Source organism: Colobus angolensis, unplaced genomic scaffold, assembly GCF_000951035.1.
Source record: "Colobus angolensis palliatus isolate OR3802 unplaced genomic scaffold, Cang.pa_1.0 Scaffold23, whole genome shotgun sequence".
NCBI lineage: Eukaryota > Metazoa > Chordata > Mammalia > Primates > Cercopithecidae > Colobus > Colobus angolensis.
Window position 1 is genome coordinate 9435242 of NW_012115488.1, and position 24932 is coordinate 9460173.

The window sequence follows — 24932 nt, forward strand, 5'->3', positions numbered from 1 at the left end:
CCTTTTTATTGTAAATTCAAGGGGCACATATGCAGGTTTGTTTCATAGGTATATTGCATAATGCTGGGGTTTGGGCTTCTGGTGAGCCTGTAACCTAATAGTGAATATAATACCCAATAGGTAGTTTTTCAGCCCACACCCCATTCCCACCCTCCCACCTCAAATAGTCCCCAGTGTCTGCTGTTTCCATCTTTATGTCCGTGTGTATTCATTGTCTAGTTTCTACCTATAAGTGAGAACACATGGTATTTGATTTTCTGTTTCTGCATTAATTCATTTAGGATAATGGCTCCTAATTGCATCTATGTTGCTTTAAAGGACATGATTTAATTATTTTATATGTCTGTGTAGTACTTCATGGTGTATATCTGCCACATTTTCTTTATCCAGTTCACTGTTGGTGGACACTAAAGTGGATTCCATACCTTTGCTATTGTGAATAGGTTGACTGATACCTGATGTTGAGTGGAAGCACCTGCCCTGGTGTGGGGTGCCGGCAGGGAAGGATGGTAAGAAGCGATCATGTTGGAATGTGTTGGGGTCTCTTGGGGAGTGGTAAGGGGGTACACCAGCTTCTAGTCCTGAGCCAGCAGGAATGAAGTTTTCTTCCCTCTCGTGCCCCTGTTGCAGGACTCATGACTTTCAATTCATAAAGACTGTCCTTTGGCTCCACAGTGCAGCTGCAGGCCACAGATGTGCCCCTGTAGGAGCTGGTACGAAAATGGGCTCAGGGCAGGCCTCTTCCCCTGCTCCAGGGCAAGCAACTTCACAACTTGTCTGTTCTCCATTGCTGGGACACTGTTGCTCTGTGTAAGGAGAGGGAGTTGGGCCCTGTTCTTCCTGTAAGCCCAAGTGGCACAGGCTCACTTTGAGCAGGGATAGAGTCACTGAAAAAAGCACACAAAAAAGCTTTCTTTGTGTGCATGCGCTAACTCCCAGTGGGAAGAACCACAGCTGTGTCTGCAACAGTCTAGAGTGGGAGATGACCGCCTCTACCACTGTCCCTAGGCGTTGGTGCTGCCGTTTTCAGTGACTGGCCCTATGCCTGCATTTCCTTTGTCCCAAGGGGACTTTGGTGGACTGTGCTCCCCCTCCCTTATGGGCAGCCTATATTGTGGATCTTAGATCTCCAGAAGTCCTTTAGCTCCCTGGTACCCACCTGACCTCCGTGCTTCCCAACGTCAGAGCCAGTTGTGGGGTATATTTGCAAGAGATCTGGTGGTGCAGTGACTCTAGAGCCGAGAGGTCTCAGGCAGGGCAGTGGCACTACCGGTACACAACCACTATGGCACCCTCCATCTCAGTTTGGGTCTGAGGGGAACATAGACACGCCTGCACAAGCTAGCAACCCGGTTCTCTGTCCCTGGGAAGTTCCCGAATAGCCACTTACAGCCTTGTCTTGTGTCATGAGCACAGAGTGGCTCCTCAGAAGCTTGACAATCAGGAGATTGTCAGAGGAGTGAGGAGAAGAAAGAAGCACTCCCACCTACTTTCCATGGGGTTCCAAGCTCCTTGGAGTCAACCTCTGTGGACTCTCGCTGCTTCCGTTTTCTACACCCCAACTTCTTCCCACTGGCCCTCTGACAGATCCTGTCTTTCTTCCCCCGGTTTTCTGTTCAGAACTTGTCCTTTCACCAGTAACTTTGATCATCTTCCTGAGGAGAACTGGCACCTGATGTCCCTAGAGAGTCATCTGCTAGAGGCAGTGGGCACTATGCTGTCGCTGCTGAGGGGAATGGTAACTGTAGTCACCCTGTGTGGCCACACCTCAAGAGCTGTCTTTGATTTTCTTTTGCATAATATTACTTGTGAATGCATGTGATAATATTTACTATGTCTGGGATATTTTAGAAATCCATATGCATGATGAGGGGAAGAAATCACACACAACACACACACACACACACACACACGGAAACTCTAGATATCTGAACTCAAATTCTTTTTTTGAAATTTTTATTGATACGTAATTGATATACATATTTTCAGAGTACATGTGATAAATTGATACATTCATATAATCAAATCAGAGCATTTGAGATATCTATCACCTTAAATATTTTTTCTTTATGCTAGGAACAGTCTAATTATTCTGCAGCTATTTTGAAATGTACAATAGATTATTATTACCTACATCAAAAATTTTTGTTTTTGGAGATAGGGTCTTGTTCTGTCACCCAGGCAGTAATGCAGTGATGCAATCATAGCTCACTGAAGCTTCGACCTCCCGGCTCAAGCAATCTTTCCACCTTAGCCTCATAAGTAACTGAGACTATAGGCTTGTGCCACCATGCCCAGCTATTTTTAAATTTTTTTTAATTTATTTTTTATTTTTTATTTATTTTTTTTTTGAGACGGAGTCTCACTCTGTCATCCTGGTTGGAGTGCAGTGGCACGAGCTCCACTCACTGCAAGCTCCACCTCCCGGGTTTACGCTATTCTCTTGCCTCAGCCTCCTGAGTAGCTGGGACTACAGGCACCCACCACCACGCCTGGCTAATTTTTTGTAATTTTTAGTAGAGACGAGGTCTCACCATGTTAGCCAGGATGGTCACAATCTCCTGACCTTGTGATCCACCTGCCTTGGCCTCCAAAAGTGCTGGGATTACAGGCGTGAGTCACTGTGCCTGATCTATAGTCAAATTTTAAATTCAGACTCTGCCCGCATTTTACCATCAAAACTACCCCTCTCTCACATTTTTCCTCTCCTGATTGAAGGCAAAGCCAATCAACCACGCTGGATGTCTGGGTGTCATCCCCAGCTGCACCCTTTCTGTAATTGTTACATGTATTTGGTTACCAAGTCTAGTCAGTTTTCCCTTTAAGTGTGTTTTCTGACTATTCTGACTGTGCGGAACTTCTATACTGACTCAAAATACTGATTGTGTAACATAACAAGACAATGTCAAACTTACAAAAACTCATAGGTTGTAACATCCATGTACACTTTGAAAAGAAATTAAGGAAGTATTTCAGCCAATCAAAAAAACGGAAACACAATAAGTAGTTTGAGAATAGCAAGCATATTACAGTCCATCTGTATGTATCTCAGCCTCCCACACTGATAAGTGAAGGTGCAAGGTCCTATCTACTTTGAAGGAGGAACATAATCTTTTGGCCCATGCAGTTGGTTTCTGCAACTTGTAAGAATGACTCCCTTTCTCAAAGTTTGGTTGGACATTTACAGATCTGTTTCTGTTTCTTTATGTCTTCATCAACATGAGCCTGAGAACCTTGGCTGGAGTATCAACCAACCCACCGTAGGATGTGATGTTTCTGGTTGCCTGTGTTCATTCAGTTTCTTCCTCCTCTTTCCATTCTTTGGCTAGTTTTAATAATCAAAAGAAGTGGGGAAGCAGCATATGGGGCCCAGTTAAGCTGAGCACAGAGGTTTCTTTTTGTTTTGTTTTTTATGAATAATACCAACCTAACCACAGGACAGTGGTATTTACCAATCAAACTCCTAAGTCTTTTTCTGGAAGAGAGGATGTGGAGGTGGAAGAGACAATCTGATTCTAAAATATACATGGAAATACAAAATGCCAAGAATAGTCAGCAGCTCACAAAGAAGAATATGGAGGGTGGCCCTACTTAGCCAGGGTGTCAAATAATACACAGTTAAAGTAAATAAGACAGTGTGATATTTGCTCGGGGATGAACAAACAGGCCAAAGAGAAGAAACTAGTCCAGATTTGTCAGTCTTTTTATAGTTTTTGCTTTTAGAATCATGTTTAAACAGTTTTCTTAATATCTAAACAGCTTTCTTAAATTAATAAAGATGAAACCAGAAGGCAATTAGTTAAAAAACAAAAATACCAATAAAACCTGATTCATAAATTTAAAAAACTTACAAAATAAGAATTGACAAGAAGGAAGTAATTATTAAAAGAGAGAAAATACTGAAAATTGTAAGAGATTATATAAATGTAGACAAATAAATTTTAAAAACCTATGTGAAATTGGCTCTAGCAGGTATACAGCAGATATAGAAAGTCTAAACCTATGCACTTTTGAAAATGAATAGAAAAAACATTAAAAGCTCTGTAGGGGGTTTTCCAAAGGAATTCCAACAGATACATTTACATGGTCCATGTCTACATTTCTTTTTTTTTCAGTCTAGTGACTCTTCTTCAGAGCCTGCAACATGAGATACAAATACCTTTTTTCCCTTCAGTATTGCAATATGTGATTGCAATACTGAAATAAATACCTTTTTTCCCTTCAGTATTGCAATATGTGATTAAGGAGGTCATCAGTGATGCCCTCTGGCAGTCTATTTGCCATGCACCTGTTCTGCCATCATTTCTGAGGTGTGATTACCCCGATGGCATTAAATCTCAAGCCAGATGTTGCAGGTATATCATCCACTTACTTCTCAGATTCTGACACATGATGACTCATGAAACATCTAGGTTGTGTGCCCTAGCCATGATCTGAAAACTTCTCATCTGAGAAGCATTTAGAATTTAGAAATTAGTGTCAAATGTCTATAAAGATTTTCCTCAGTAATAAGAAGCAATAATTTTCTGGTTACCAGATTCTTACTGCTAGATACACTTCCCAGGTGATTAAAAAGGTTTTCTTGTTTTGAGCATAAAATCTACACTAAAATGGCAAATAGTCTGATCTTTTCCTCCAGCGAATAAGGTCATCCGTTTTTAGAGTACTGCATTAGGAGGGATGGTATTGTTTCTCGATTCCACTCTCTCCATCTACTTGTTTGGTCATCAGCCTGGTATATTTCATGTACAACTGTGTAACGGCTCCATTGTTCTTGTATGTCTGTGTCTGAATATGTACAAAGATCTGTGTCTCCCACAGGTTCTAATTGGTTTTGAGGATGCCTTTCATCATGTCTCAGTTCTACTTATGGCCAGTGGTATCCACTGCATCAGTAATGCCCAGGTGGATCTCCATTCCCACAAATCGTTCTCATAGCAACTTAGTATTCACATTGGCAATAGGGAAACCTAGTCTACAGAAGCTGTTGTACCTACTGTACATCCCAGGTTGTACCAATACTTACTGTGTAAATGTTTCCTGGACTTTCTCAAAATGTAACAGTGACTGTAGAGTCACCATTGCCCATCTTACAGGGAAGGTCTCACAATAATTCTGTGCAGTCCTACCTTGGTAACAGGGCAAAGTTCTTCATTCCTATTTCTACTTTATGCAGGACAACTAAGCTCCATACTCTGTTTATAGAAACATACAACTCTCTGGAACTGATGAATGGTCCATAGGTGATAAGTCAGGGGGATATTGCACTTTACCTTCCTTGGGGAGAAAATTATGAGGTGGAGATTGGTGTCCAGAGGCTTTTTAGGAAGTACTCTTGAGGTCAACACCTGTGTAAGTGGAAGAAGCAGGATTGGGCAGGGATGAAGGCAAACCGTGAGGCAGTTGAAACTGACACTACAGTATACTACAATTTATTTGGAAATGGGACTGACCCTTCAGAGCTGTCTGAGTTAGAATGATGTTAAGTTTTATAATCTTGTGTTGAGCAGTCATTGTGTGTAGAGCATGCCAAGAAGAGCATTTGACCATGTGGGAAGGGGTTGTCTTCAGATGAGGCAACTTGCAAAGAGCCTGACAGATGAGAGTTGTCTGCTGAAAACACTTCCAGCAGACAGGGTAATGAGTCCTTTCCAGGAGGGGAATCTTAGTGAACATCAGAGCGTCCACCACAGAGATGCAGGGTAGGGCCACGTTCAAGAGAAGATTGTTCTGTAAAGTTCTCCCTCTCTTCCCCTTGGTCTTTTATGATATAACTTATTCTTTCACTGCCCACTTTGACTCTTTGCCTTCTACCCATTCCTGCTTCCTTCCCGCCCCATCCACTTTTGTTGGTCCCAAGAGTATTCCCTATTATGTCTTTCCTCTCTTGTCTTTCTCTTAGCAGAGTAACTTCTAGAAACTTTGTTAAGTATCACTGTTGGCTGGTAAAAATAAAATGGTCCTGGGAAGATAAGAGGAAAGGAAATATACAGAGAACAACTACACCAATACTTTGAGAGAGAATCATGATGCTTATCATTTTTATCTCTTACCTTTTCCTCCACATTCTAAAACAACTTGAATTTGTCCTATGCATCACTGATTAAATTTTCTGCAGTTTGAATTCTGCGTTTCATTGTTTCTCATGAACATTGTAGTTTTGCAGTTGCATTTTTTCTTTGAGATTTTTATTATTAAATAGTATTAATCTCTTCACTTAAGCTTTTGTTTCTTCATAGTTGCTTATGAAGGGGATTATAGGAGCTACAATTCAAGATAAGATTTGGGTGAGGACACAGCCAAACCATAGCACCCCCTCTGTTGCTCTTCCTGTTATTTAGGTTCATGGCATGGAATGTGTTATTTTTACAATATATGCATTTTTAAAAATTTTGTAAGGGCTTCTAGGAAAATATGTACTCCCTGCCTGAGACCTCATTAGATGTACTTATGAAAAATCTGTAATTCTGGGATGCAGTGCATCACTCTCATTCCTTTTACTCTCTACATATTATGAATTGGAAACTCAGAATCAATATAAGGAGGAAAGAGCTGATAACAGTGGGAACGCTAAAGCTCTGAGGTAGGTGGCAACTAGTTGTTCTTGGTTAGTATAGTCTCTGTGGCCTGGAGTTCAAAGAAGTCAGGAAATGGGTCTTACCCCCAGTATTAGTTTGTTCTCACACTGCTAATAAAGACATACTCAAGACTCAGTAATTTATAAAGGAAAGGAGGTTTAATGGACTTACAGTTCCACATGACTGGAGAGGCCTCACAATTATGGCAGAAGATGAAGGAGGAGCAAAGGCATGTCTTACATGGTAGCGGAAAAGAGAGCATGTGTAGGGGAACTGCCCCTTATAAAACCATCAGATCTTGTGAGACTTACTCATTATCATGAGAACTGCATTGGAAAAAACCCACCTCCATGATTCAGTACCTCCCACCAGGTCCCTCCAATGACACATGGAAATTATGGGAACTACAATTCAAGATAAGATTTGGGTGAGGACACAGCCAAACCATAGCACCCCCTCTGTTGCTCTTCCTGTTATTTAGGTTCATGGCATGGAATGTGTATCCCGTGGTCTACTCCAAATTGATTCCTTCATTAGTAAAATTGTACCTATATTTTAGAAACATTTTAATCTTTAGTTTCTTTCTTTCTATCAGTCTTGGCCCTTTATGGTGTCTACATGTGCATTTGAAGAAGGCATAACTCACTCAACCAGTCTGTGCCAGTTTAACTCAGAAGTCTCTTTCCTCCATCTTTGTTTAAATTTGCTGTAAAAATATATGTGCTCATGGAAAAAAAAAAAAAAAAAAAAAAAACACCTCAGTCAGTACACAAGGATGTAGAAAAACAAATAAAATTCCCCTGACTCCTTTTGAATCTTGCATTCCTACTTCCTAGAGGTAACTGCTATTGACAGTTTTTTATATACCCTTTGAAAAATTTTCTATGCATATCCAAACATATGTATCTTATTCTTACAAAAATGGAATTTTACACTGCAATCTGTTCAGTAGCTTGCTCTTTTTACTTTATAATCTATCTTAAACATTTATTTTTCATACTAGCCAAAATCCATTGCACTAAAAAAATTGGTTACATGTTTTTTATTGCGTAGATTCCCCTTAGTATTTGATACTATTGACATTTCTTCATGAGCACTATTTTACTGTGGTGTTTATAGTTCTCTTACATTTTTTCTGTCTTTCTGGGATTCACATTTCTTGTTTAGTATTTAATTCTGTCTAGTTCTCCTTTCCCGAATGTTTATATACTTTCGCAGACTTCTATCACCTATAATTTGTATTATTTTCCTCTCCTTTACTATCTTCACAATCTTGATTCTCTTGAGATATGGGAAGTAGCCACTGAAAAGTAAAAAGGATATACATTTTATAGCGAGCTAGACCTTAATCCAAATCTTCACTCTATTATTTAATGCCATGTGACTTTAGGAAAATTAATTTATCTCACATTTCGGTTCTTAGTTGCAACATGGCAATAATAAGGCTTAATCTAAACAAAGGCTCTGAGCATTGCATGAAATAATGTTTGTGAGGAAACTAACCAATTTACAGACATGTGGAAAGTGTTTGATACACCAACTGTAATTTAGAAACATTTTAATGAAATAGCAGGCTGCTACCTCAACTTAGTATCTACATCATAGGAGGACAACTAAACGCTTTAAATGTTTGAAGCTCGACACCTTTTCTACATCATAGGATAAAAAACATGAAAGGTTTTAAATTTTGTAAAAATGGGAAGACTTTGTATTTCTGTTTTCCTGAGATAGCCTCTATGTAGTGCCGTTTCTCAAACTGTTGCTCTGCACTGCCATTCAGCAGAACAGAAATAATTGTTCTGAATTTTAAAGAAAAAAAGGGATTCCAGGTTCACATGGATTTGGGAAAACCTTGATTGAACTAAGTAGGCTCTTTTTATGCAGGATTATTTTTAGATACTTTAATGTACTTAAGTCCATTTTGAATCTCTAATAGAAGAAATATTCTGAATTTATTCCCCTGTGAAACTTCCCCATCACCTTTTAATCTGAGAACATTTATTACTATCTTCTCTAACCATTGGCTAGAATTTTCCACCTGTAGTCACCCTTTTCCCCCTTCTTACTGGTTGTAGATTTCTTTGAGAAATGAAGAGCATATTATGTGAAGAGCTGCCTTATATATACAGTAGATAAGGTGGAGGGCAATATAAACATAAAATATAGTTGATTCTCATGATTCACAGTAGCCAATCCTTATCATTCATAATCCCCCACTTGTGAGTTTCCCTACTCACTAAGGTGTATTTGCAACCTCCAAAGTCGATACTCCTGGTGTTTTCATGGTCATTCAGGAACATACAAAAAGTGTTGGAGAATTTGATTCACCTGATTTGTACATTTACAGCCGAGGTTCAACAAGTCAACACATTGACTTACTGTTTCAGCTCTCATGTTGTGAACAAATGTTCTTTTTACAGTCCATTTATTATCACTTTTTAAAATTTTTGTGCTTTCTGTTGGTGAGTTTACTGTTTAAATTTTCCCTCAAGTATAGTGCTGAAATATGGTGTTCCTAAGCACAAGAAGGCTGTGATGTACCCTAAGGAGAAAATATGTATATTAGATAAACTTTATTCAGGTGTGAGTCATAGTGCTTATTAAACATGAGAAATGTATTTGAATGATTCTAAGTTTTTGCTAATGTGCACATATCTACAAATGACCACAAAAGTTCTCAGTATTGATTTTGGAGTTACAAAATTGGGTGAGTAGACAAATGTGCAAATAAGGAATCCAAGAATAGAGGAACCAACTGTATATAAAATCAGTAGCACCTTGGAGAAATTACTCTACATATAAATAAGTATGTAAAGATGTTCATGGCAGTATTATTTGTAAGAGTAAATAGCCATTGTCAGATAAATCTTGCAAATAGTATAAAGGCAAACAATGGAATCCCCACAGCAATGAAAATAATACATTGAGTCTGAGAGCGGTGGCTCATGCCTGTTATCCCAGCATTTTGGGAGGCCAAGCCTGGTGAATCATTTGAGGTCAGGAGTTTGAGACCAGCCTGGCCAACATGGCAAAACCCCATCTCTACTAAAAACACAGAAATTAGCCAGGCATGGTAACGCACACTTGTAGTCCCAGCTACTCGGGAGACTGAGGCAGAAGAATAGTTTGAACCTGGGAGGCGGAGGTTGCAGTGAGCTGAGATCATACCACTGCACTCCAGCCTGGGTGACAGAGTGAGACCCTGTCTCAAAAAAAAAAAAAAAAAAAAAACAACATTGAATCTACATATGAAAACATGGGTAACCTCAAGAGTGTGCATTGAAGGAAAAATTAAGGAGACATAATGCATTTTAGAGTGAATAATAGGATGGGAAGAATTTTGAAAAGGGGGATTGAAATGGGCTGATAAAGGGGACAAAAATAATAAATTATAATAAAAGACCATTTGTTGTCCAGTAGAAACAATGCTGCTGACAGAAGGACCAATTCAAACTATACACCTGAGATCCAAGAAAAAAAAGTAAGAAAAAATAAAATCATTAACATTCTTATGAATTACCAGTAATGGAAAACAATGTATTATGAGAAAGAAGTATAAAGTACCTAGGAATAGATTCAGCAAGAAACAAGTGGAACTGATTAATAAATAAAGATAAAAACAAAATCTTAAAGGTGAAGGTAAAAGAAAACTGAAACATGCATATAAAATACCAAGTTCCTGGATAGAAAAACTACATTTTCTTATGAATTAGGCCCTTTACTGCTACCTTTAGATATTTTTGTTAGCGGGAAGGTGCCATTACTAATTTAACATCAGCAAAATATACTATGAGTTGGATATCCAGTGATGATGAACAACGACTGGCATCTCAGGACTGTAGGTTGTCCCTACAACTGTGATCTAATGTCATTTGCACTCTTTTTCCTCCTTTGAATGGAGCTGTTTCTTATAAATATTAAGTCTGTGGCCTTTGTCTGTTTACATAATTGTGTGATCATTTAGCTTTCTTTAAAGATTGTATTTTCAATGGTTAAAATTTTTCAGTAAATTTAGTGGTTGTATTCTTTTCCCATTTTCGCCATAAAGAACCCAAATGGAATTTGTATTCAGAACTGATTTTTGTGGAGTAATTCTTTCTAGGTGCAACTTATAATTCTAGTGACAAAAAAGACACCCTTAAAAGTGATTATGGACGTAAACATTATTCTGCTTAATGACAACATTCAAACTTTGGCTTTGGTTAATCTGGAAAATGCACTGTTTCTGTTATTGGATGTAGACTGAGTCGCAGAAGACCATTGTGTTGCACACACTTCAAGACACAGTGTTGGAGGAGGACAGGCGTTTCACCATTCAGCTGATACCAATTGATGATGCAGAAATATCTCCAGTAAAAGGTAAGAGAAATTCACATTTTTGGAAATTAAAAAGTAAATTCTCAGAAAAAAATGTAATAAAATAACCCATAGTTACAAAAATGGGCAATGTTAGGTTTTATAATTCCTAAAACATAAAGATACCATTTTCCACATGTATTAAAGGTTAAGAATGTTTTAAATTAAAATTACAATATCCAATCTTGGTAAGATCATAGGTCAAAGATTTCATACTGCTTAGCTGTGTAATTTTTTTTAATGAAGATGTTTATTGTAGCAGTGTTTATAAAATGTAAAATAAAGTATGTCAGCTTCCTAAGTGGTCCAGTAGTAGGAGACTAGTTAAATGTGTTATAATACTATGCAGCCATTCAACGTGACGTAACAGGAAAAACTGTTAATTACATTAAAAATTAAGAACACATAACTACATGGATAATAGTCACATTAAGAAAACAGATTTTACAACATGCTAAATGTAATCTGTTTTGTCATGTGCATGTCTTACATGAGATTGGAATTATTAATTTGAAATGTTAATAATGGTTTTTGATTACCTATATTTTTAAAACATATTTACAATTATCACACATTATCTTTGTAATAAAACTATTTTTAAATGTTTCTTATTATGTTTAGCATTATAGCCTATGTACATCTATTTTCATCTGAAAGTAGTTACTCAGATATTTTGATATTTCAGAAATAGGCATTTTAATTCTCATTTGCCTCCAGTTGATATGATGATTTGTTTCTTGGATCCATAGAGAAAAAATTAATGATTCTAAAATGGTTTTATTGTGCTATAAACAATAATAACCAACCATAAAAAACTGGTTCAGAAACTTTTAGCATGAAAATTTGGTGATTGTTACATTTCTTTTTTACCATCAAGAACTCCATCCTATGCAAGGGTCTGTGGCTAAAAGCAGATTTCATGTCCAAGGAAATTTTTAGAATTGTGGAGTATCTATCACTGTGTATACTTAGGGTAGTTATTCTTTCTGCATTTTCATTTAGTATATTTTCCAACAAGGGAATCATATCATTGCACCATATTCTTTTATAAGTCTTTAGTTAGCTTTAGTTAACTCTTTCATAGGTCTTTAGTTATCCATATCATGTTAAAATGACAGATGTCACATAGGCTAATTAAACATAGAAGAATATATCATTGGATCAGGATAAATCATTTACCATATTAAAAAATATTTTTTGAGGCAGGATCTTGCTCTGTCACTTAGGCTGGAGTGCAGTGGTGTGATCACAGATTCCTGCAGCCTTCAATTCCCAGGCTCAAACAAACCTCCCACCTCAGACTCCTGAGTAGCTAGGACTACAGGCATGTGCCACTATGCCCAGCTAATTTATTTTTATGTTTGCAGGGATGGAGTCTCCCTATGTTGCCCAGGTTGGTTTTGAACTCCTGGGCTCATGGGATCCTCCCACCTCAGCCTCCCAAAGTGTTGGGATTACAGGTGTGATCCATTGTACCTAATTCTTAATATAGTTCTGTCTGACTGTGACACTTGCTGTGACAAGCCACTATTGCTTCCATTAATCCATTGTCAAGCAAAATGAGAGTATAGTGATCTAGCTCTTTGTGTAATGAACCCCTAATGTGTGTTTCTGGAAACAATTTTCTTTAAGTTTCTGCTAAGTTATATGGATACCCAAATACTTGATATCGTTTTTATTTCATCTTTGTAGAAATATTTGACACAGGTTTATAAATGCTTACAGTCAAATGATAGAGTCAGAAAAATAAAAATGGAAAAGTGCATCGAAGAAGCCTTGCTTTGGCCACATAGCCAGTTGACATAGCTGTGTAGCCAATTGCAGTGAGCTGCAAAATGGTTACTATAGAAGCAAATTAATGCCAGTGGTAGAGGAGCCCTTGCTTTTCATGAGAGTGATAGGGAAATTACTGCCAAGTTTCTTTCTGCCCCTTTCATTAAAATGTAATCTTGGGCAAGTGATTTGCACCCATGTCTTCAAGACCTCGGTGTGCTTCAGTGTCATCATAGGTAAAATGAGGATATTAATATCTAACTTACATGAGAGTCATGAGAATGAACTAGATTCCTGTGTGTAAAGTGCTTAGAAAGTTGCCAGGCATATACTAAGTGCTTGTGTGCATCTGCTACAAAGCGGTCTATATCATCTTGAATTTAGGTAGTGCATCAATAATTATTCGGGGTGATAAGCGAGCATCAGGAGAAGTTGGGATAGCTCCGTCATCTAGGCACATCCTCATCGGGGAACCCTCAGCAAAATATAATGGTACCGCTATTATCAGGTAAGGACTTCATGATTTTTCTTTGCCTATGTGGGGGTTACAAAGTTTTATTTAAATAATTAGTCTTAAATCCATCATTCTCAATACATACATAGTCTGCAAGCATTAACATCCTATATACTGTTAACATCCTGTGGAGAGGAGAACAAGTTTTGGGCAGAAATGGAAATAATATCCTGACCTATCTTGATGTTAGATCATGAGAAGGTTTCTGACTCTTGAGTGATTTGCACAATTTACACCAAGGAAAACACATGGAGTTGAGATCAGAAAATCTATGCTTTCACCTCTGTTCTGTTACTAAACATGTGACATAAGGGAGTTACTTCATCTCTGGAAGCTTGTGTGTCTTAGCTACAAAATCATTCCTTAGAAAATCATAAGGACCAAACATTTGCTTCCAAGTGTTCTAAAATCGGTCTGTATTAGTCTGTTTTCACACTGCTATAAAGAACTGCTTGAGACTGAATAATTTACGAAGAAAAGAGGTTTAATTGGTTCAAGGTTCTGCAGGCTGTACAGGAAGCATGACTGGTGAGGCCTCAGGAAACTTAAAATCGTGGCAGAAGGCAAAAGGAGAGCTGGCACGTCCTACCTGGCTGGAGCAGGAGGAAGGGGTGGAAGGGTGCTACCTACTTTTCAACAACCAGATCTCGTGAGAACTTGATCACGAAAACAGCAAGGGGGAATTCCGTCCCCATGATTCAGTCACCTCCCACCAGGCCCCACCTCCAACACTTGAGGTCACACTTCGGCATGAGATTTATGTAGGGACACAGAGCCAAACCATATCAGGGCCTATCATATAACTAAATTAGTATGATCATAGGCAAGTTTGTTTCTCGTAAATTTTCTTATGAGGGATGGGAAGCAACTATCAGTGGCTTAGCTGAGTTTGACTTTATACTTTATCCTCGTGGTAGTTACACAGAAGTAAGGCTATCGCTTCCCATCAGCATGCCCTTATATGAAGGGTCTTCCAGTCTTTAGAGAATTTAGACTTTTCATATTTTGTACCTTTCGTGTTAAGTGAAAAGCCTATAAATATTAATACTTCTTTTTATTTCTTTAAACTTTGTGCTTTTAGTGATAAATTTTTGCCTGTATTCCTGTCAAGATAGATTTACACCAGCTTAATACTTTGGGTGTTACTATCTTGGAACTTTAAGACTTTCTTTGGTTTATAGTTGGTAGTAGATGAGGTTATTTAAAAGAGAACTCTTACTGAAATGGATGAAAATTGATTACTGTTAAAAGAGAAAATGTTTAACAAAAGTACCTTCAATTGAAATGTATTGGATATACATTTGTTTATTGTTGTAGCCTTGTTCGTGGCCCAGGGATTCTGGGGGAGGTCACAGTGTTCTGGAGGATATTCCCTCCTTCCATGGGGGAATTTGCTGAAACATCAGGAAAACTGACAATGCGAGATGGACAGTCTGCAGTCATTCTAGTAATACAGGTATCAATATTAGCTGGTTTCTGTTATGCCCTTTACTCTGTGTGCTGGTGTGTGTGCAGGTGTGAGCATATGTGTGTGTGTGTGTATGTGTGTGTGGTTAGAAGTGGGGAATGGGGAGGAGGTAAATATTCCAGCATTTATGGTTGTTGGCATGCACATGCATGTGTGTGTGTGCGTGTGTGCGTGTGTGTGTGTGTGTATGGATGACAATGGGGACTGGAGAGAAGGTTAATATGACAGCATTTGTTATTGTGGAGGTGCCTGTGCGTGGGGTTAAAAGTGGGAATGGGGAAGAGATTATTATTACAAAATCTTTTATTATTTAGAGGTTAGGAGTTTTTCTTGAAATTTCACAGATTCTACTGTCGATGACTCTTTGTCTTTCTCTAGGCTTTGAACGATGACATTCCCGAGGAAAAAAGTTTCTATGAGTTTCATCTCACTGCCATCAGTGAGGGAGGAGTTCTGAGTGAATCCAGCAGCACTGCCAACATCACGATGGTGGCCAGCGACTCTCCCTATGGCCGATTTGCCTTTTCACATGAGCAACTTCGAGTGTCAGAAGCACAGAGGGTATAGTATGAAATGCTTAAGATTTTAATATCATTTTTATTTTTACATATTAAAATGTTTTCTTGTTTCTATTCCAAACTTTTTACAAACTGATTAATTTGCTCCAAACATCATTATCTTAGCATATAATGTATATAATTTTATAACCTTATATGTAATTTTAACACAATCCTGGTAAATAGAACCTTTAGTTAGAGATAGTATTGTCTGATAGATTAAACCTCCAAATCAAATAAGAAAATGCTTTTTGCATAGGTTAACATCACAATCATCCGTTCCGGTGGAGCTTTTGGCTGCGTGCGACTCTGGTACGAGACGATGGACGGGACAGCGGAAGCAGGCTTGGATTTTGTTCCTGCAGCTGGGGAACTCCTCTTTGAAGCAGGGGAGATGAGGAAAAGTCTGCAAGTTGAAATCCTTGATGATGACCATCCTGAAGGCCCAGAGGAATTTTCTCTAACAATTACAAAAGTGGAACTCCAGGGAAGGTAAAGTAGAAAGGAAATTATGAAAAAGAAAGCAAAAAGCAGAGAGAGAGAAAGTTCTATCGTGTAGAGATTGATACTGAGCTCTAAAGCAGTTCTTTCCCTGCTGTTTCTCAGATTTGTGTTACATTAGAACAGGTCATAGAAGGGAAATTATGACAATGACTGCTTTTTTATTTTAAATTTTCTCAAATATAACTTCCCTCTGAAAGTTGAAAGTATGTGTTTCTATTGTGTGGACTCATTCTGGGTGGCCAGGAAGTTGAATATGATATGGGCTTCTAACTGGTGAAGAAACAGCCTAACAGCTCTCTAAATCAGAGGTCAACTGGTGTGGCTGAATTTGCTGCTTTTGATTTCCATACTTGTGAAAGGGCTGGAGGGAGGGATTTCTTTCCTTTGTGCATCTGAAGGCTGTATTGTTTTCTCTGTGGGTGAATGACATAGATGCTTGCCCCATAGTTTTAAAGTGGGGAAAATTTTGAGTGAAAGCTAGTTGGCCATTAATGTGCACCATGTTTTCAAGGAAGATCATGAATTAACCATAATGAGTCTCTTTCATTCCCTGATTTAGTGGGGCAGATTTGATGAGGTGGAAAAACATCTTTAGCATGTTTAAATACTCACAGGTTCTGCAGTGCACAGGTTGAGAGAGACCTACCAGCACCTCTGCCCGGATAGCAGATAGGTGGGCCCTTCAACTAGAATAATGCCTGCGTTTAGAAGAATCACAAAGACATTTTTCTTGTGCATGAAAATATTTTTGCATTTGTAATGTGAATATCATGCTTTAAAAACTTTTTTAAACTAAAATATGTCACTCAGTGACTTAAGTGTATATCATCCCATCTGGGAAAAAAATATATTGTGGGCTCACATACCCTTCAAATTTTAAATTTCCCAAAAATGCTTCTGTGCCTGGCAGTGAGAGTGAATTTGTACTCCTAGTAAATACAGTAAAAAGTTTGAGCTGATCACTGACTATTTTAATTAAATAAATGCAATTTGGTAAAAGCTTATTTAATGTGAGATCATATTTGTGTTATTAACCAGCTAGAGCTTGAGGATTTTGTCTTCTTTGCTACTGTTTTTTTAAAAAGCACTTTCTATGTAAGTTTAATTCTGGGGAAGCAAGTTTTGCCTTCCAGATAAATTTCTAGGTTTTCTTTGATCTCAAAAGGTAAGTAGTACAACTCGCTAATCTACAGCCCATCTCAGACTACTGATAACAGTTACTCATCGTTTAATAGTCCAAACCTCAGTTTTATAATTTTGCCTTATATTTGATTCACCAACTTTCAACCTTTCAACATTAGGTAGGGTGTAAATACCAGAATAGAATTTGGGAGTTGAATGAAGGATTAAAATGGTTTATCGCCGTTTTTTAGCATCAGGAATTAAAGTCATATTTTGAAGCCCTGGAAGTTGAAGCTTTGTTTGATGGGAATAATATTAATCTAAAAAAAAACTTCTTTTGCAGAAGTATCATTACAGAAGTAAACTACCATCTATATTAAAGATAGAGAAATTGATTATGATTGGTTTCTGTAGAAATTAAAATACTTTTCTTTCTTTTTTATTTTTCTTTCTTTCTCCTTCCTTCCTCTTTCCTTCCTTCCTTCCTTCACTTCTTTCCTTCCTCTCTCTCTCCTTCTCCTTCTCCTCCTTCCCCTCCTCCTCCTTCCCTTCTCTTCTCTTCTCTTCTCTTCTCTTCTCTTCTCTTCTCTTCTCTTCTCTTCTCTTCTCTTCTCTTCTCTTCTCTTCTCTCTTCTCTCTTCTCTTCTTTTCTTTTCTTTCCAAAGTCTTGCTGTGTCATCCAGGACAGAGTGCAGTGGCACAATTATAGTTCACTGCAACTTTGAATGCCTGGACTAAAGGGATCCTCTCACCTCAGACTTCTAGTTATGACTGCAGGCATGTGCCATCATGTCTGGCTAATTTTTTTAAATTAGTTTTTAGTAGAGATAAGGTCTCACTATGTTGCCCAGGCTGGTATTGAGAGGTATTTTTTTGAATCTTGATGTTTTAGTTTGAAATTTAATTAGTGTCATGACACTCACTGTTTCTTTAAATAAATCATCTTAACCTAACACTGTAAATCTCAAGGCCTCCTGCTTACCTATCTCTGAGTGCACTAGGTCTATTACTGCACAAGTATTCAGCCGTGATTCCCAGAGGTTCATTTTACGACAGCATCTTTCCGATTTTCTCACAGTTTATTATCTTCCCATTGCCCACATTTAGTAACTTTATATTAGTTTTGGCTTCATATAGGCACCAATAATTGGGAGCAGTACAGAAATCTGTTTCAAAATATCATTTCAGAAAAAAAAGTATTTTAGTGTTGAGGATCTTTAAAAGTATTGAAGTACTTTATAGAACTAAGTTGTAGGAGCTAAGAGGATCTTTTAATTCATGCTATGCAATTATGTATTTTTTATTTTGTTGTATTTTATTTTATTCTAATTTATATGACTTTGGAAGAGGGTATGATTTTACCATCCAAGAAAATGGACTTCAGATAGATCAACCTCCTGAAATAGGAAACATCTCCATTGTTCGAATCATGATAATGAAAAATGATAACGCAGAAGGCATCATTGAATTTGACCCAAAGTATACTGCCTTCGAAGGTAGGTTCAGTTAGCTGGCTTGTAAGTAAGTGTACCACCACTTTCCAAATTACATTAGTTTGAATCTCAATGTGTACATTTTTTTTAGTTTGCTGTGGGTGTGTGTGTTTGTGTTTACACATATGCACTTTTATACTTATTTACTTATTTGAAGTACATTTTCCGTCACCTTTGGGTGGTCTTGAACCTTGCTGTGAATGGCAATGTTAGGAACAAGGCTATCTAGAAAAACTGTATTTAACATTAGGATTATTAAAATGTTTCTGTTTCAAACATTTTAATGAAAGCCTTTGTAATTTGTGCATATTTAATTTCCTATGTGACTAGAAATCAGTGAATATTTATTTCCTAATTAATAATCATCTTTGAAATGAATATTTTACTGGCCTAGAGATGCAGTTAGTATCTGAATCCTTGATCTGGCTTTCTCGAAACAGTCCCCAATAGCAGCTTGCCTGATATTCCCAATTCTTTCCTCTTGTAGAAGCAGAATATAGAATATATGGTTACATTCCTTCCCAGGTAGGAAGAGATGGCTACCTTTCTAGGAAATGATTTTATTAAAATACAGAATACGAATATGACTTTAAAAATAAATATCTTATTGCTGCAGTTAACCTGATTGGCTTCTTTGCCTCTTTCAAAATTCTTTGGTTATCTAGCCATTTTTAAAGTTCATAAAAAATTGCCTTAGAGGCCGGGCGCGGTGGCTCAAGCCTGTAATCCCAGCACTTTGGGAGGCCAAGACGGGCAGATCATAAGGTCAGGAGATCGAGACCATCCTGGCTAACATGGTGAAACCCCGTCTCTACTAAAAAATACAAAAAACTAGCTGGGCGAGGTGGCGGGTGCCTGAAGTCCCAGCTACGTGGGAGACTGCGGCAGGAGAATGGCATAAACCCAGGAGACGGAGCTTGCAGTGAGCTGAGATCCGGCCACTGCACTCCAGCCTGGGCAACAGAGCGAGATTCCCGTCTCAAAAAAAAAAAAAAAAAAAATTGCCTTAGGCGTCGGTTTATAATGACTTTATAGGTAAGTCATGGAATGCATCACTACTTTGTGAACTTCAGTCTCTACCTGGTAAAAATCTTATTACATTTTTGCATCAAGAAATAAATGACACTTAGAATTTTTTCAGTTCATTGTTTTCTGTTAGATTCATTGTCTTTGGGGATTTTGGTCAGTGCATATTTATATTTATAATATACATTGGGTATTGTTTAGTCATAGCTAATATGAACCCTATTAAATTATATTTTAATATGCAGAATTTAGCATAGTTTAAGAAATATATTTTTGAAAATAATGTTTAAGTTGAAATCAAACATTGAAGATGCATTTTCAGATTCACAAGTAGATTTCATGGGAAGTGAAAATGTAATCAAATTGTACTTATATCTAGACTTTTAAAAAATTCATATGATATACATATCATAAACCTCATTTATTTATATAACCATGTTTATATTTCAATTGAATGTGTGGAAGCAATCCAGAGTGGTTTCCTGTGAGCACGACCACCTTAAATGTTTCCTTGTGTCCATCTAACATTGTCTTAGAAAGCAAGGATCATTTATTGGTATGTAGTACACAGAGAGCGAAAGCCAATGCTACCGATTAAATAGGTTATTTAAATGCTAATTGTACTGCTCACTGTAACTTTCAACATCTCCTAAACTGTTCCTCCTAAAAAATAAGTCAGGAGGTTTTTCACTAATCCCCTTTGAAAATGAAAAAAGAACTATGAGAAATAGAGTGCTTACTTTGTGCCATTATATTTCATTGCCAGGTTTAATTTGGCTGAATCTTATAAGTTAGTTGCTCTGTCTGGCTTACCAATTAATTCCAAGTTCCCATTACAGTGGAGGAAGATGTTGGGCTGATCATGATTCCAGTGGTGAGGCTACATGGAACTTATGGCTATGTGACAGCTGATTTCATCTCTCAGAGCTCCTCCGCCAGTCCTGGAGGTGTTGATTACATTTTGCATGACAGTACAGTCACCTTTCAGCATGGGCAAAACTTAAGTTTTATAAATATCTCCATCATTGATGACAATGAAAGGTTGGTATATAGAAAATAATGTGGGCATACATAAGACATAAGTATTGTGTTCTAACCCTTACATATGTTCTGCACTGACAATATAACTTTAGATAATATGTGTCCATTGAGAAACAACAGGTGAAATACTTTTGGGGTGTAGGGGTAGGGAAAGGGACTAGGAGACGACGTGGTTGCATATGTCACTTCATTTCAAATAAAGGAAATAATATTTTCTGTTTCTCTAGACTTAAAAACTCTAATCAGAATGTGGAAACATCCTTCACTTCACTTGCTTCATGCATTAAGCAATTAAAAAGAGGGCAAGAAAGTCCCTACGACTGCCCTAGGTCATATAATATTGATGTTAATAATTCATTCTTTTAGCTAAGCACCCACTTCTTACCACTTGATGTGTGACTACTGTGCCTTGAATATGTATGACCAATTAGGAAAATGACTGGTTATTGGGATTTTACAAGCACTTTAATATGTTTAGACTCACAGAATTGCTCCTTCTTGCCATGCAGTGAATTTGAGGAGCCCATTGAAATTCTACTCACTGGAGCTACTGGAGGAGCGGTCCTTGGACGCCACCTAGTGAGCAAAATAATAATAGCCAAGAGTGACTCTCCGTTTGGCGTTGTAAGGTTTCTCAATCAAAGCAAAATTTCTGTTCCAAATCCCAATTCCACAATGATTTTATCACTGGTTCTGGAGCGGACTGGAGGACTCTTGGGAGAGATTCAGGTAGATTTATTTTACTCATGACTTTAAATATAATTTTTGATGGACTGAGTATGGTGTGTTTTCTCATTCCCCAAGTATATTTATTTCTTTATTCACAATCAATCAATATTTATTAATTACCTTGTATGTGTACAGCAGCTTTTGAGCTAGATGAAGTACATAAAAATGTATGAGGCATACACCTGTCCTCAGGGAACCTTGAGGGCTTGTTAGAAATGAAGTAAGTGATTCAGATAAAATTTAGTAATTCATCAGTATTCGTTGAATGTTTTCTGTGTGTCACACGCTGTTCTAGGTACTGAGAATATACTGGGGAACTAGACAGACCTCATCTCCGTTCTTACAGAGTTTTCATTTTATTAAGCAGAGCTGAGCAATAAACAACTAAAAAAAATTGATCTGATAACAGTAAGGGCTCTGCTTGTAAAATTGGGAGACACAATTGCAAGTGCTGTGCTGGATGGTGAGGATGTGATAATTCAACTGAAAGATGCATTATGAGAAAGAGGTTAGAAGAATGAGCATTTGAGCAGAAGGAATAATAGCTTCTGCAGAGGCATAAGCTGGCATGTTTCAGGCATGGAGGGGTTCATGTGGTTGGGACCTGGAGGTAAGGGAATAATAGCACAGGATAGATCAGAGGGCCCAACAGATATTCGATCACACAGAACTTCCTAAGCCAGGTTAAAGATTTCATTGCTTAGCGAAACAAAAGCGGACACAAACAAATGGAAGAACATTCCATGCTCATGGATAGGAAGAATCAATATAGTGAAAATGGCCATACTGCCCAAGGTAATTTATAGAGTCATTGCCATCCCCATCAAGCTACCAATGACTTTCTTCACAGAATTGGAAAAAAGTACTTTAAACTTCATATGGAACCAAAAAAGAGCCCACATTGCCAACACAATCCTAAGCAAAAAGAACAAAGTTGGAGGCATCATGCTACCTGACTTCAAACTATACTATAAGGCTACCATAACCAAAACAGCATGGTACTGATACCAAAACAGAGATATAGACCAATGGAACAGAACAGAGCCCTCAGAAATAACACCCCACATCTACAACCATCTGATCTTTGACAAACCTGACAAAAACAAGAAATGGGGAAAGAATTCCCTATTTAATCAGTGGTGTTGGGAAAACTGGCTAGCCATATGTAGAAAGCTGAAACTGGATCCATTCCTTACACCTTATATAAAAATTAATTCAAGATGGATTAAAGACTTAAATGTTAGACCTAAAACCATAAAGACCCTAGAAGATAACCTAGAATACCATTCAGAACATAGGCATGGGCGAGGACTTCATGACTTAAACACAACACCAAAAGCAATGGCAACAAAAGCCAAAATTGACAAATGTGATCTAATTAAACTAAAGAGCTTCTGCAAGGCAAAAGAGACTACCATCAGAGTGAACAGGCAACCTACAGAATGGGAGAAAATTTTTACAATCTACTACCCATCTGACAAAGGGCTAATATCCAGAAACTACAAAGAACTCAAACAAATTTACAAGAAAAAAAAAACACCATCAAAAAGTGGGCAAATGATATGAACAGACACTTCTCAAAAGAAGACATTTATCCAGCCAACAGACACATGAGAAAATGCCATCATCTCTGGTCATCAGACAAATGCACATCGAAACGTGACGAAATACCATCTCACTCCAGTTAGAATGATGATCATTAAAAAGTCAGGAAACAACAGTTGCCGGAGAGGATGTGGAGAAATAGAAACACTTTTACACTGTTGGTAGGAGTGTAAATGAGTTCAGCCATTGTGGAAGACAGTGTGGCGATTCCTCAAGGATCTAGAACTAGAAATACCATTTGACCTAGCAATCCCATTACTGGATATATACCCAAAGGATTATAAATCATGCTACTATAAAGACACACACACACGTGTGTTTATTGCAGCACTATTCACAATAGCAAAGACTTGGAACCAACCCAGATGTGCATCAGTGATAGACTGGATTAAGAAAATGTGGCACATATCCACCATGGAATACTATGCAACCATAAAAAATGATGAGTTCATGTCCTTTGCAGGGACATGAGTGAAGCTGGAAACCATCATTCTCAGCAAACTAACACAGGGACAGGAAACCAAGCACCACATTTTCTCACTTACAGGTGGGAATTGAACAATGAGAGCACTTGGACACAGGGCAGGGAACATCACACACTGGGGCCTGTTGGGGGTGGGGAACTGGGTGAGGGATAGCATTAGGAGAAATACCTAATGTAAATGTCGAGTTGACGGGTGCAGCAAACCAACATGGCACATGTATACCTATGTATCAAACCTGCACGTTGTGACATGTGCCCTAGAACTTAAAGTATAATAATTAAAAAAAAAAGATTTCATCCGAAGTAGAAATAGGATGCCATTAGAAAATCGTAAGCCAGAGAACAATGTCACCAGATTGTCTTTTAAAGCAGCTATTGAAGTCTGCTGCAAGGAAAACGGATTCAAGAAGTTGGTGGGGCAGCATAGGAGCAGGAAGGATGGCCAGGAGGCTATTTATTTCCCTCTATCGTCCAAGTCAAAGCTGACAGTGGCTCCGACAGGGTGGTGAAAATAAAGATGGCGAGAAGTGGATTTACATTGATATTTGGAAGAAAAATTCACTAGGTTGGAAGGAGAGGCTGAGGGAAACACAGGAATCAAGGATAACTCCTCGAATTTAAGTTTGAGCAGCTGGATAGTTTGTAGGGTTGTTTACTAAAATGCAGAAGCTCAGGGAGAAATTAAGAGTTCTGTTTTGGCCATGTTCTTCTGAGATACTACTGGACATCCCAGGGGACCATGGTCACGTAGGCAGGTCAGCTGCGAGTGTGTGTTGTGGTTTGGAAGGTGTTGACACATGGAGAGGCGTTTGAACACATGGGGCCTAAGGGGTATATCTGGAAACGGGAAGGATATGGTGCTGAGTCCTGAGCTTCCACCATGTAGAGATCAGAGGAAGGAGAGCCAGCAGAGAAGCTTGAGAAGTAAAGGAGGAGGAAAACTAGGAAGGCAGGTGGCACATTAAGTATCATGTAAGCCAAGAAGACAGGACATGGTGTTTGAAAAAGGAAATAGTCAGCTGGCGCGCTGCTGATGAAAGATCAAGTAAGAAGCAAAAACAAGTGCCCAATATTCTTTGTAGACTGTGTGAGAGGCATACCATTTCAAATCATAGAAACTTAGAAAACTTTGTTTCTTATAACAATGTATGAAGATTTCTGTGTCTTTTACACTAGGAATGTAAGTAGGTTTAATATTTTTGCATGGTCTACAGCTTTAACATTTTTGCATGGTCTACAGCAGAGTTTTTGCATGGTTTTGTTGTCTTATTTATATAGGTTTTGATTGGCACAGCCTGTGCACACAGCAGGACAGTATTGTACTTGTATGTTTTTTAAATGTTTATATTTCTCCAATATATATTTTAATATAGATTTTTACATGTTTTTTATCCTATATGATGACAAATTACTGGTTATTAATACTTTTCTTCTGTTAGATAATTTTATTCATGAATATTATAGGTATGTAGTTTATATTTTGCAAATATCTTTTTTTTTTTTTTTTTGAGATGGAGTTTCACTCTTGTTGTCTAGGCTGGATCTTGGCTCCCTGCAACCCCTGCCTCCTGGGTTCAAGCAATTCTCCTGTTTCAGCCCCGAGTAGCTGGGATTACAGGCGTCTGTCACCACGTCTGGCTAATTTTTGTAGTTTTAGTAGAGACACGGTTTCACCATGTTGG

General features: G+C 38.0%; 1 protein-coding gene across 1 annotated transcript in view; it reads left to right on the forward strand.

The window, feature by feature from the left end:
* The window catches only part of ADGRV1 (adhesion G protein-coupled receptor V1), a 605676-nt gene that overhangs the window by 208597 nt on the left and 372147 nt on the right, over window positions 1-24932 (forward strand). Inside the window, exons 60-67 of the mRNA XM_011944259.1 lie at window positions 10820-10937; window positions 13092-13215; window positions 14539-14677; window positions 15068-15250; window positions 15506-15738; window positions 18220-18368; window positions 20231-20432; window positions 20942-21161. Coding sequence (XP_011799649.1) covers window positions 10820-10937; window positions 13092-13215; window positions 14539-14677; window positions 15068-15250; window positions 15506-15738; window positions 18220-18368; window positions 20231-20432; window positions 20942-21161 — 1368 coding nt within the window. The remainder of the gene's footprint in view (window positions 1-10819; window positions 10938-13091; window positions 13216-14538; window positions 14678-15067; window positions 15251-15505; window positions 15739-18219; window positions 18369-20230; window positions 20433-20941; window positions 21162-24932) is intronic.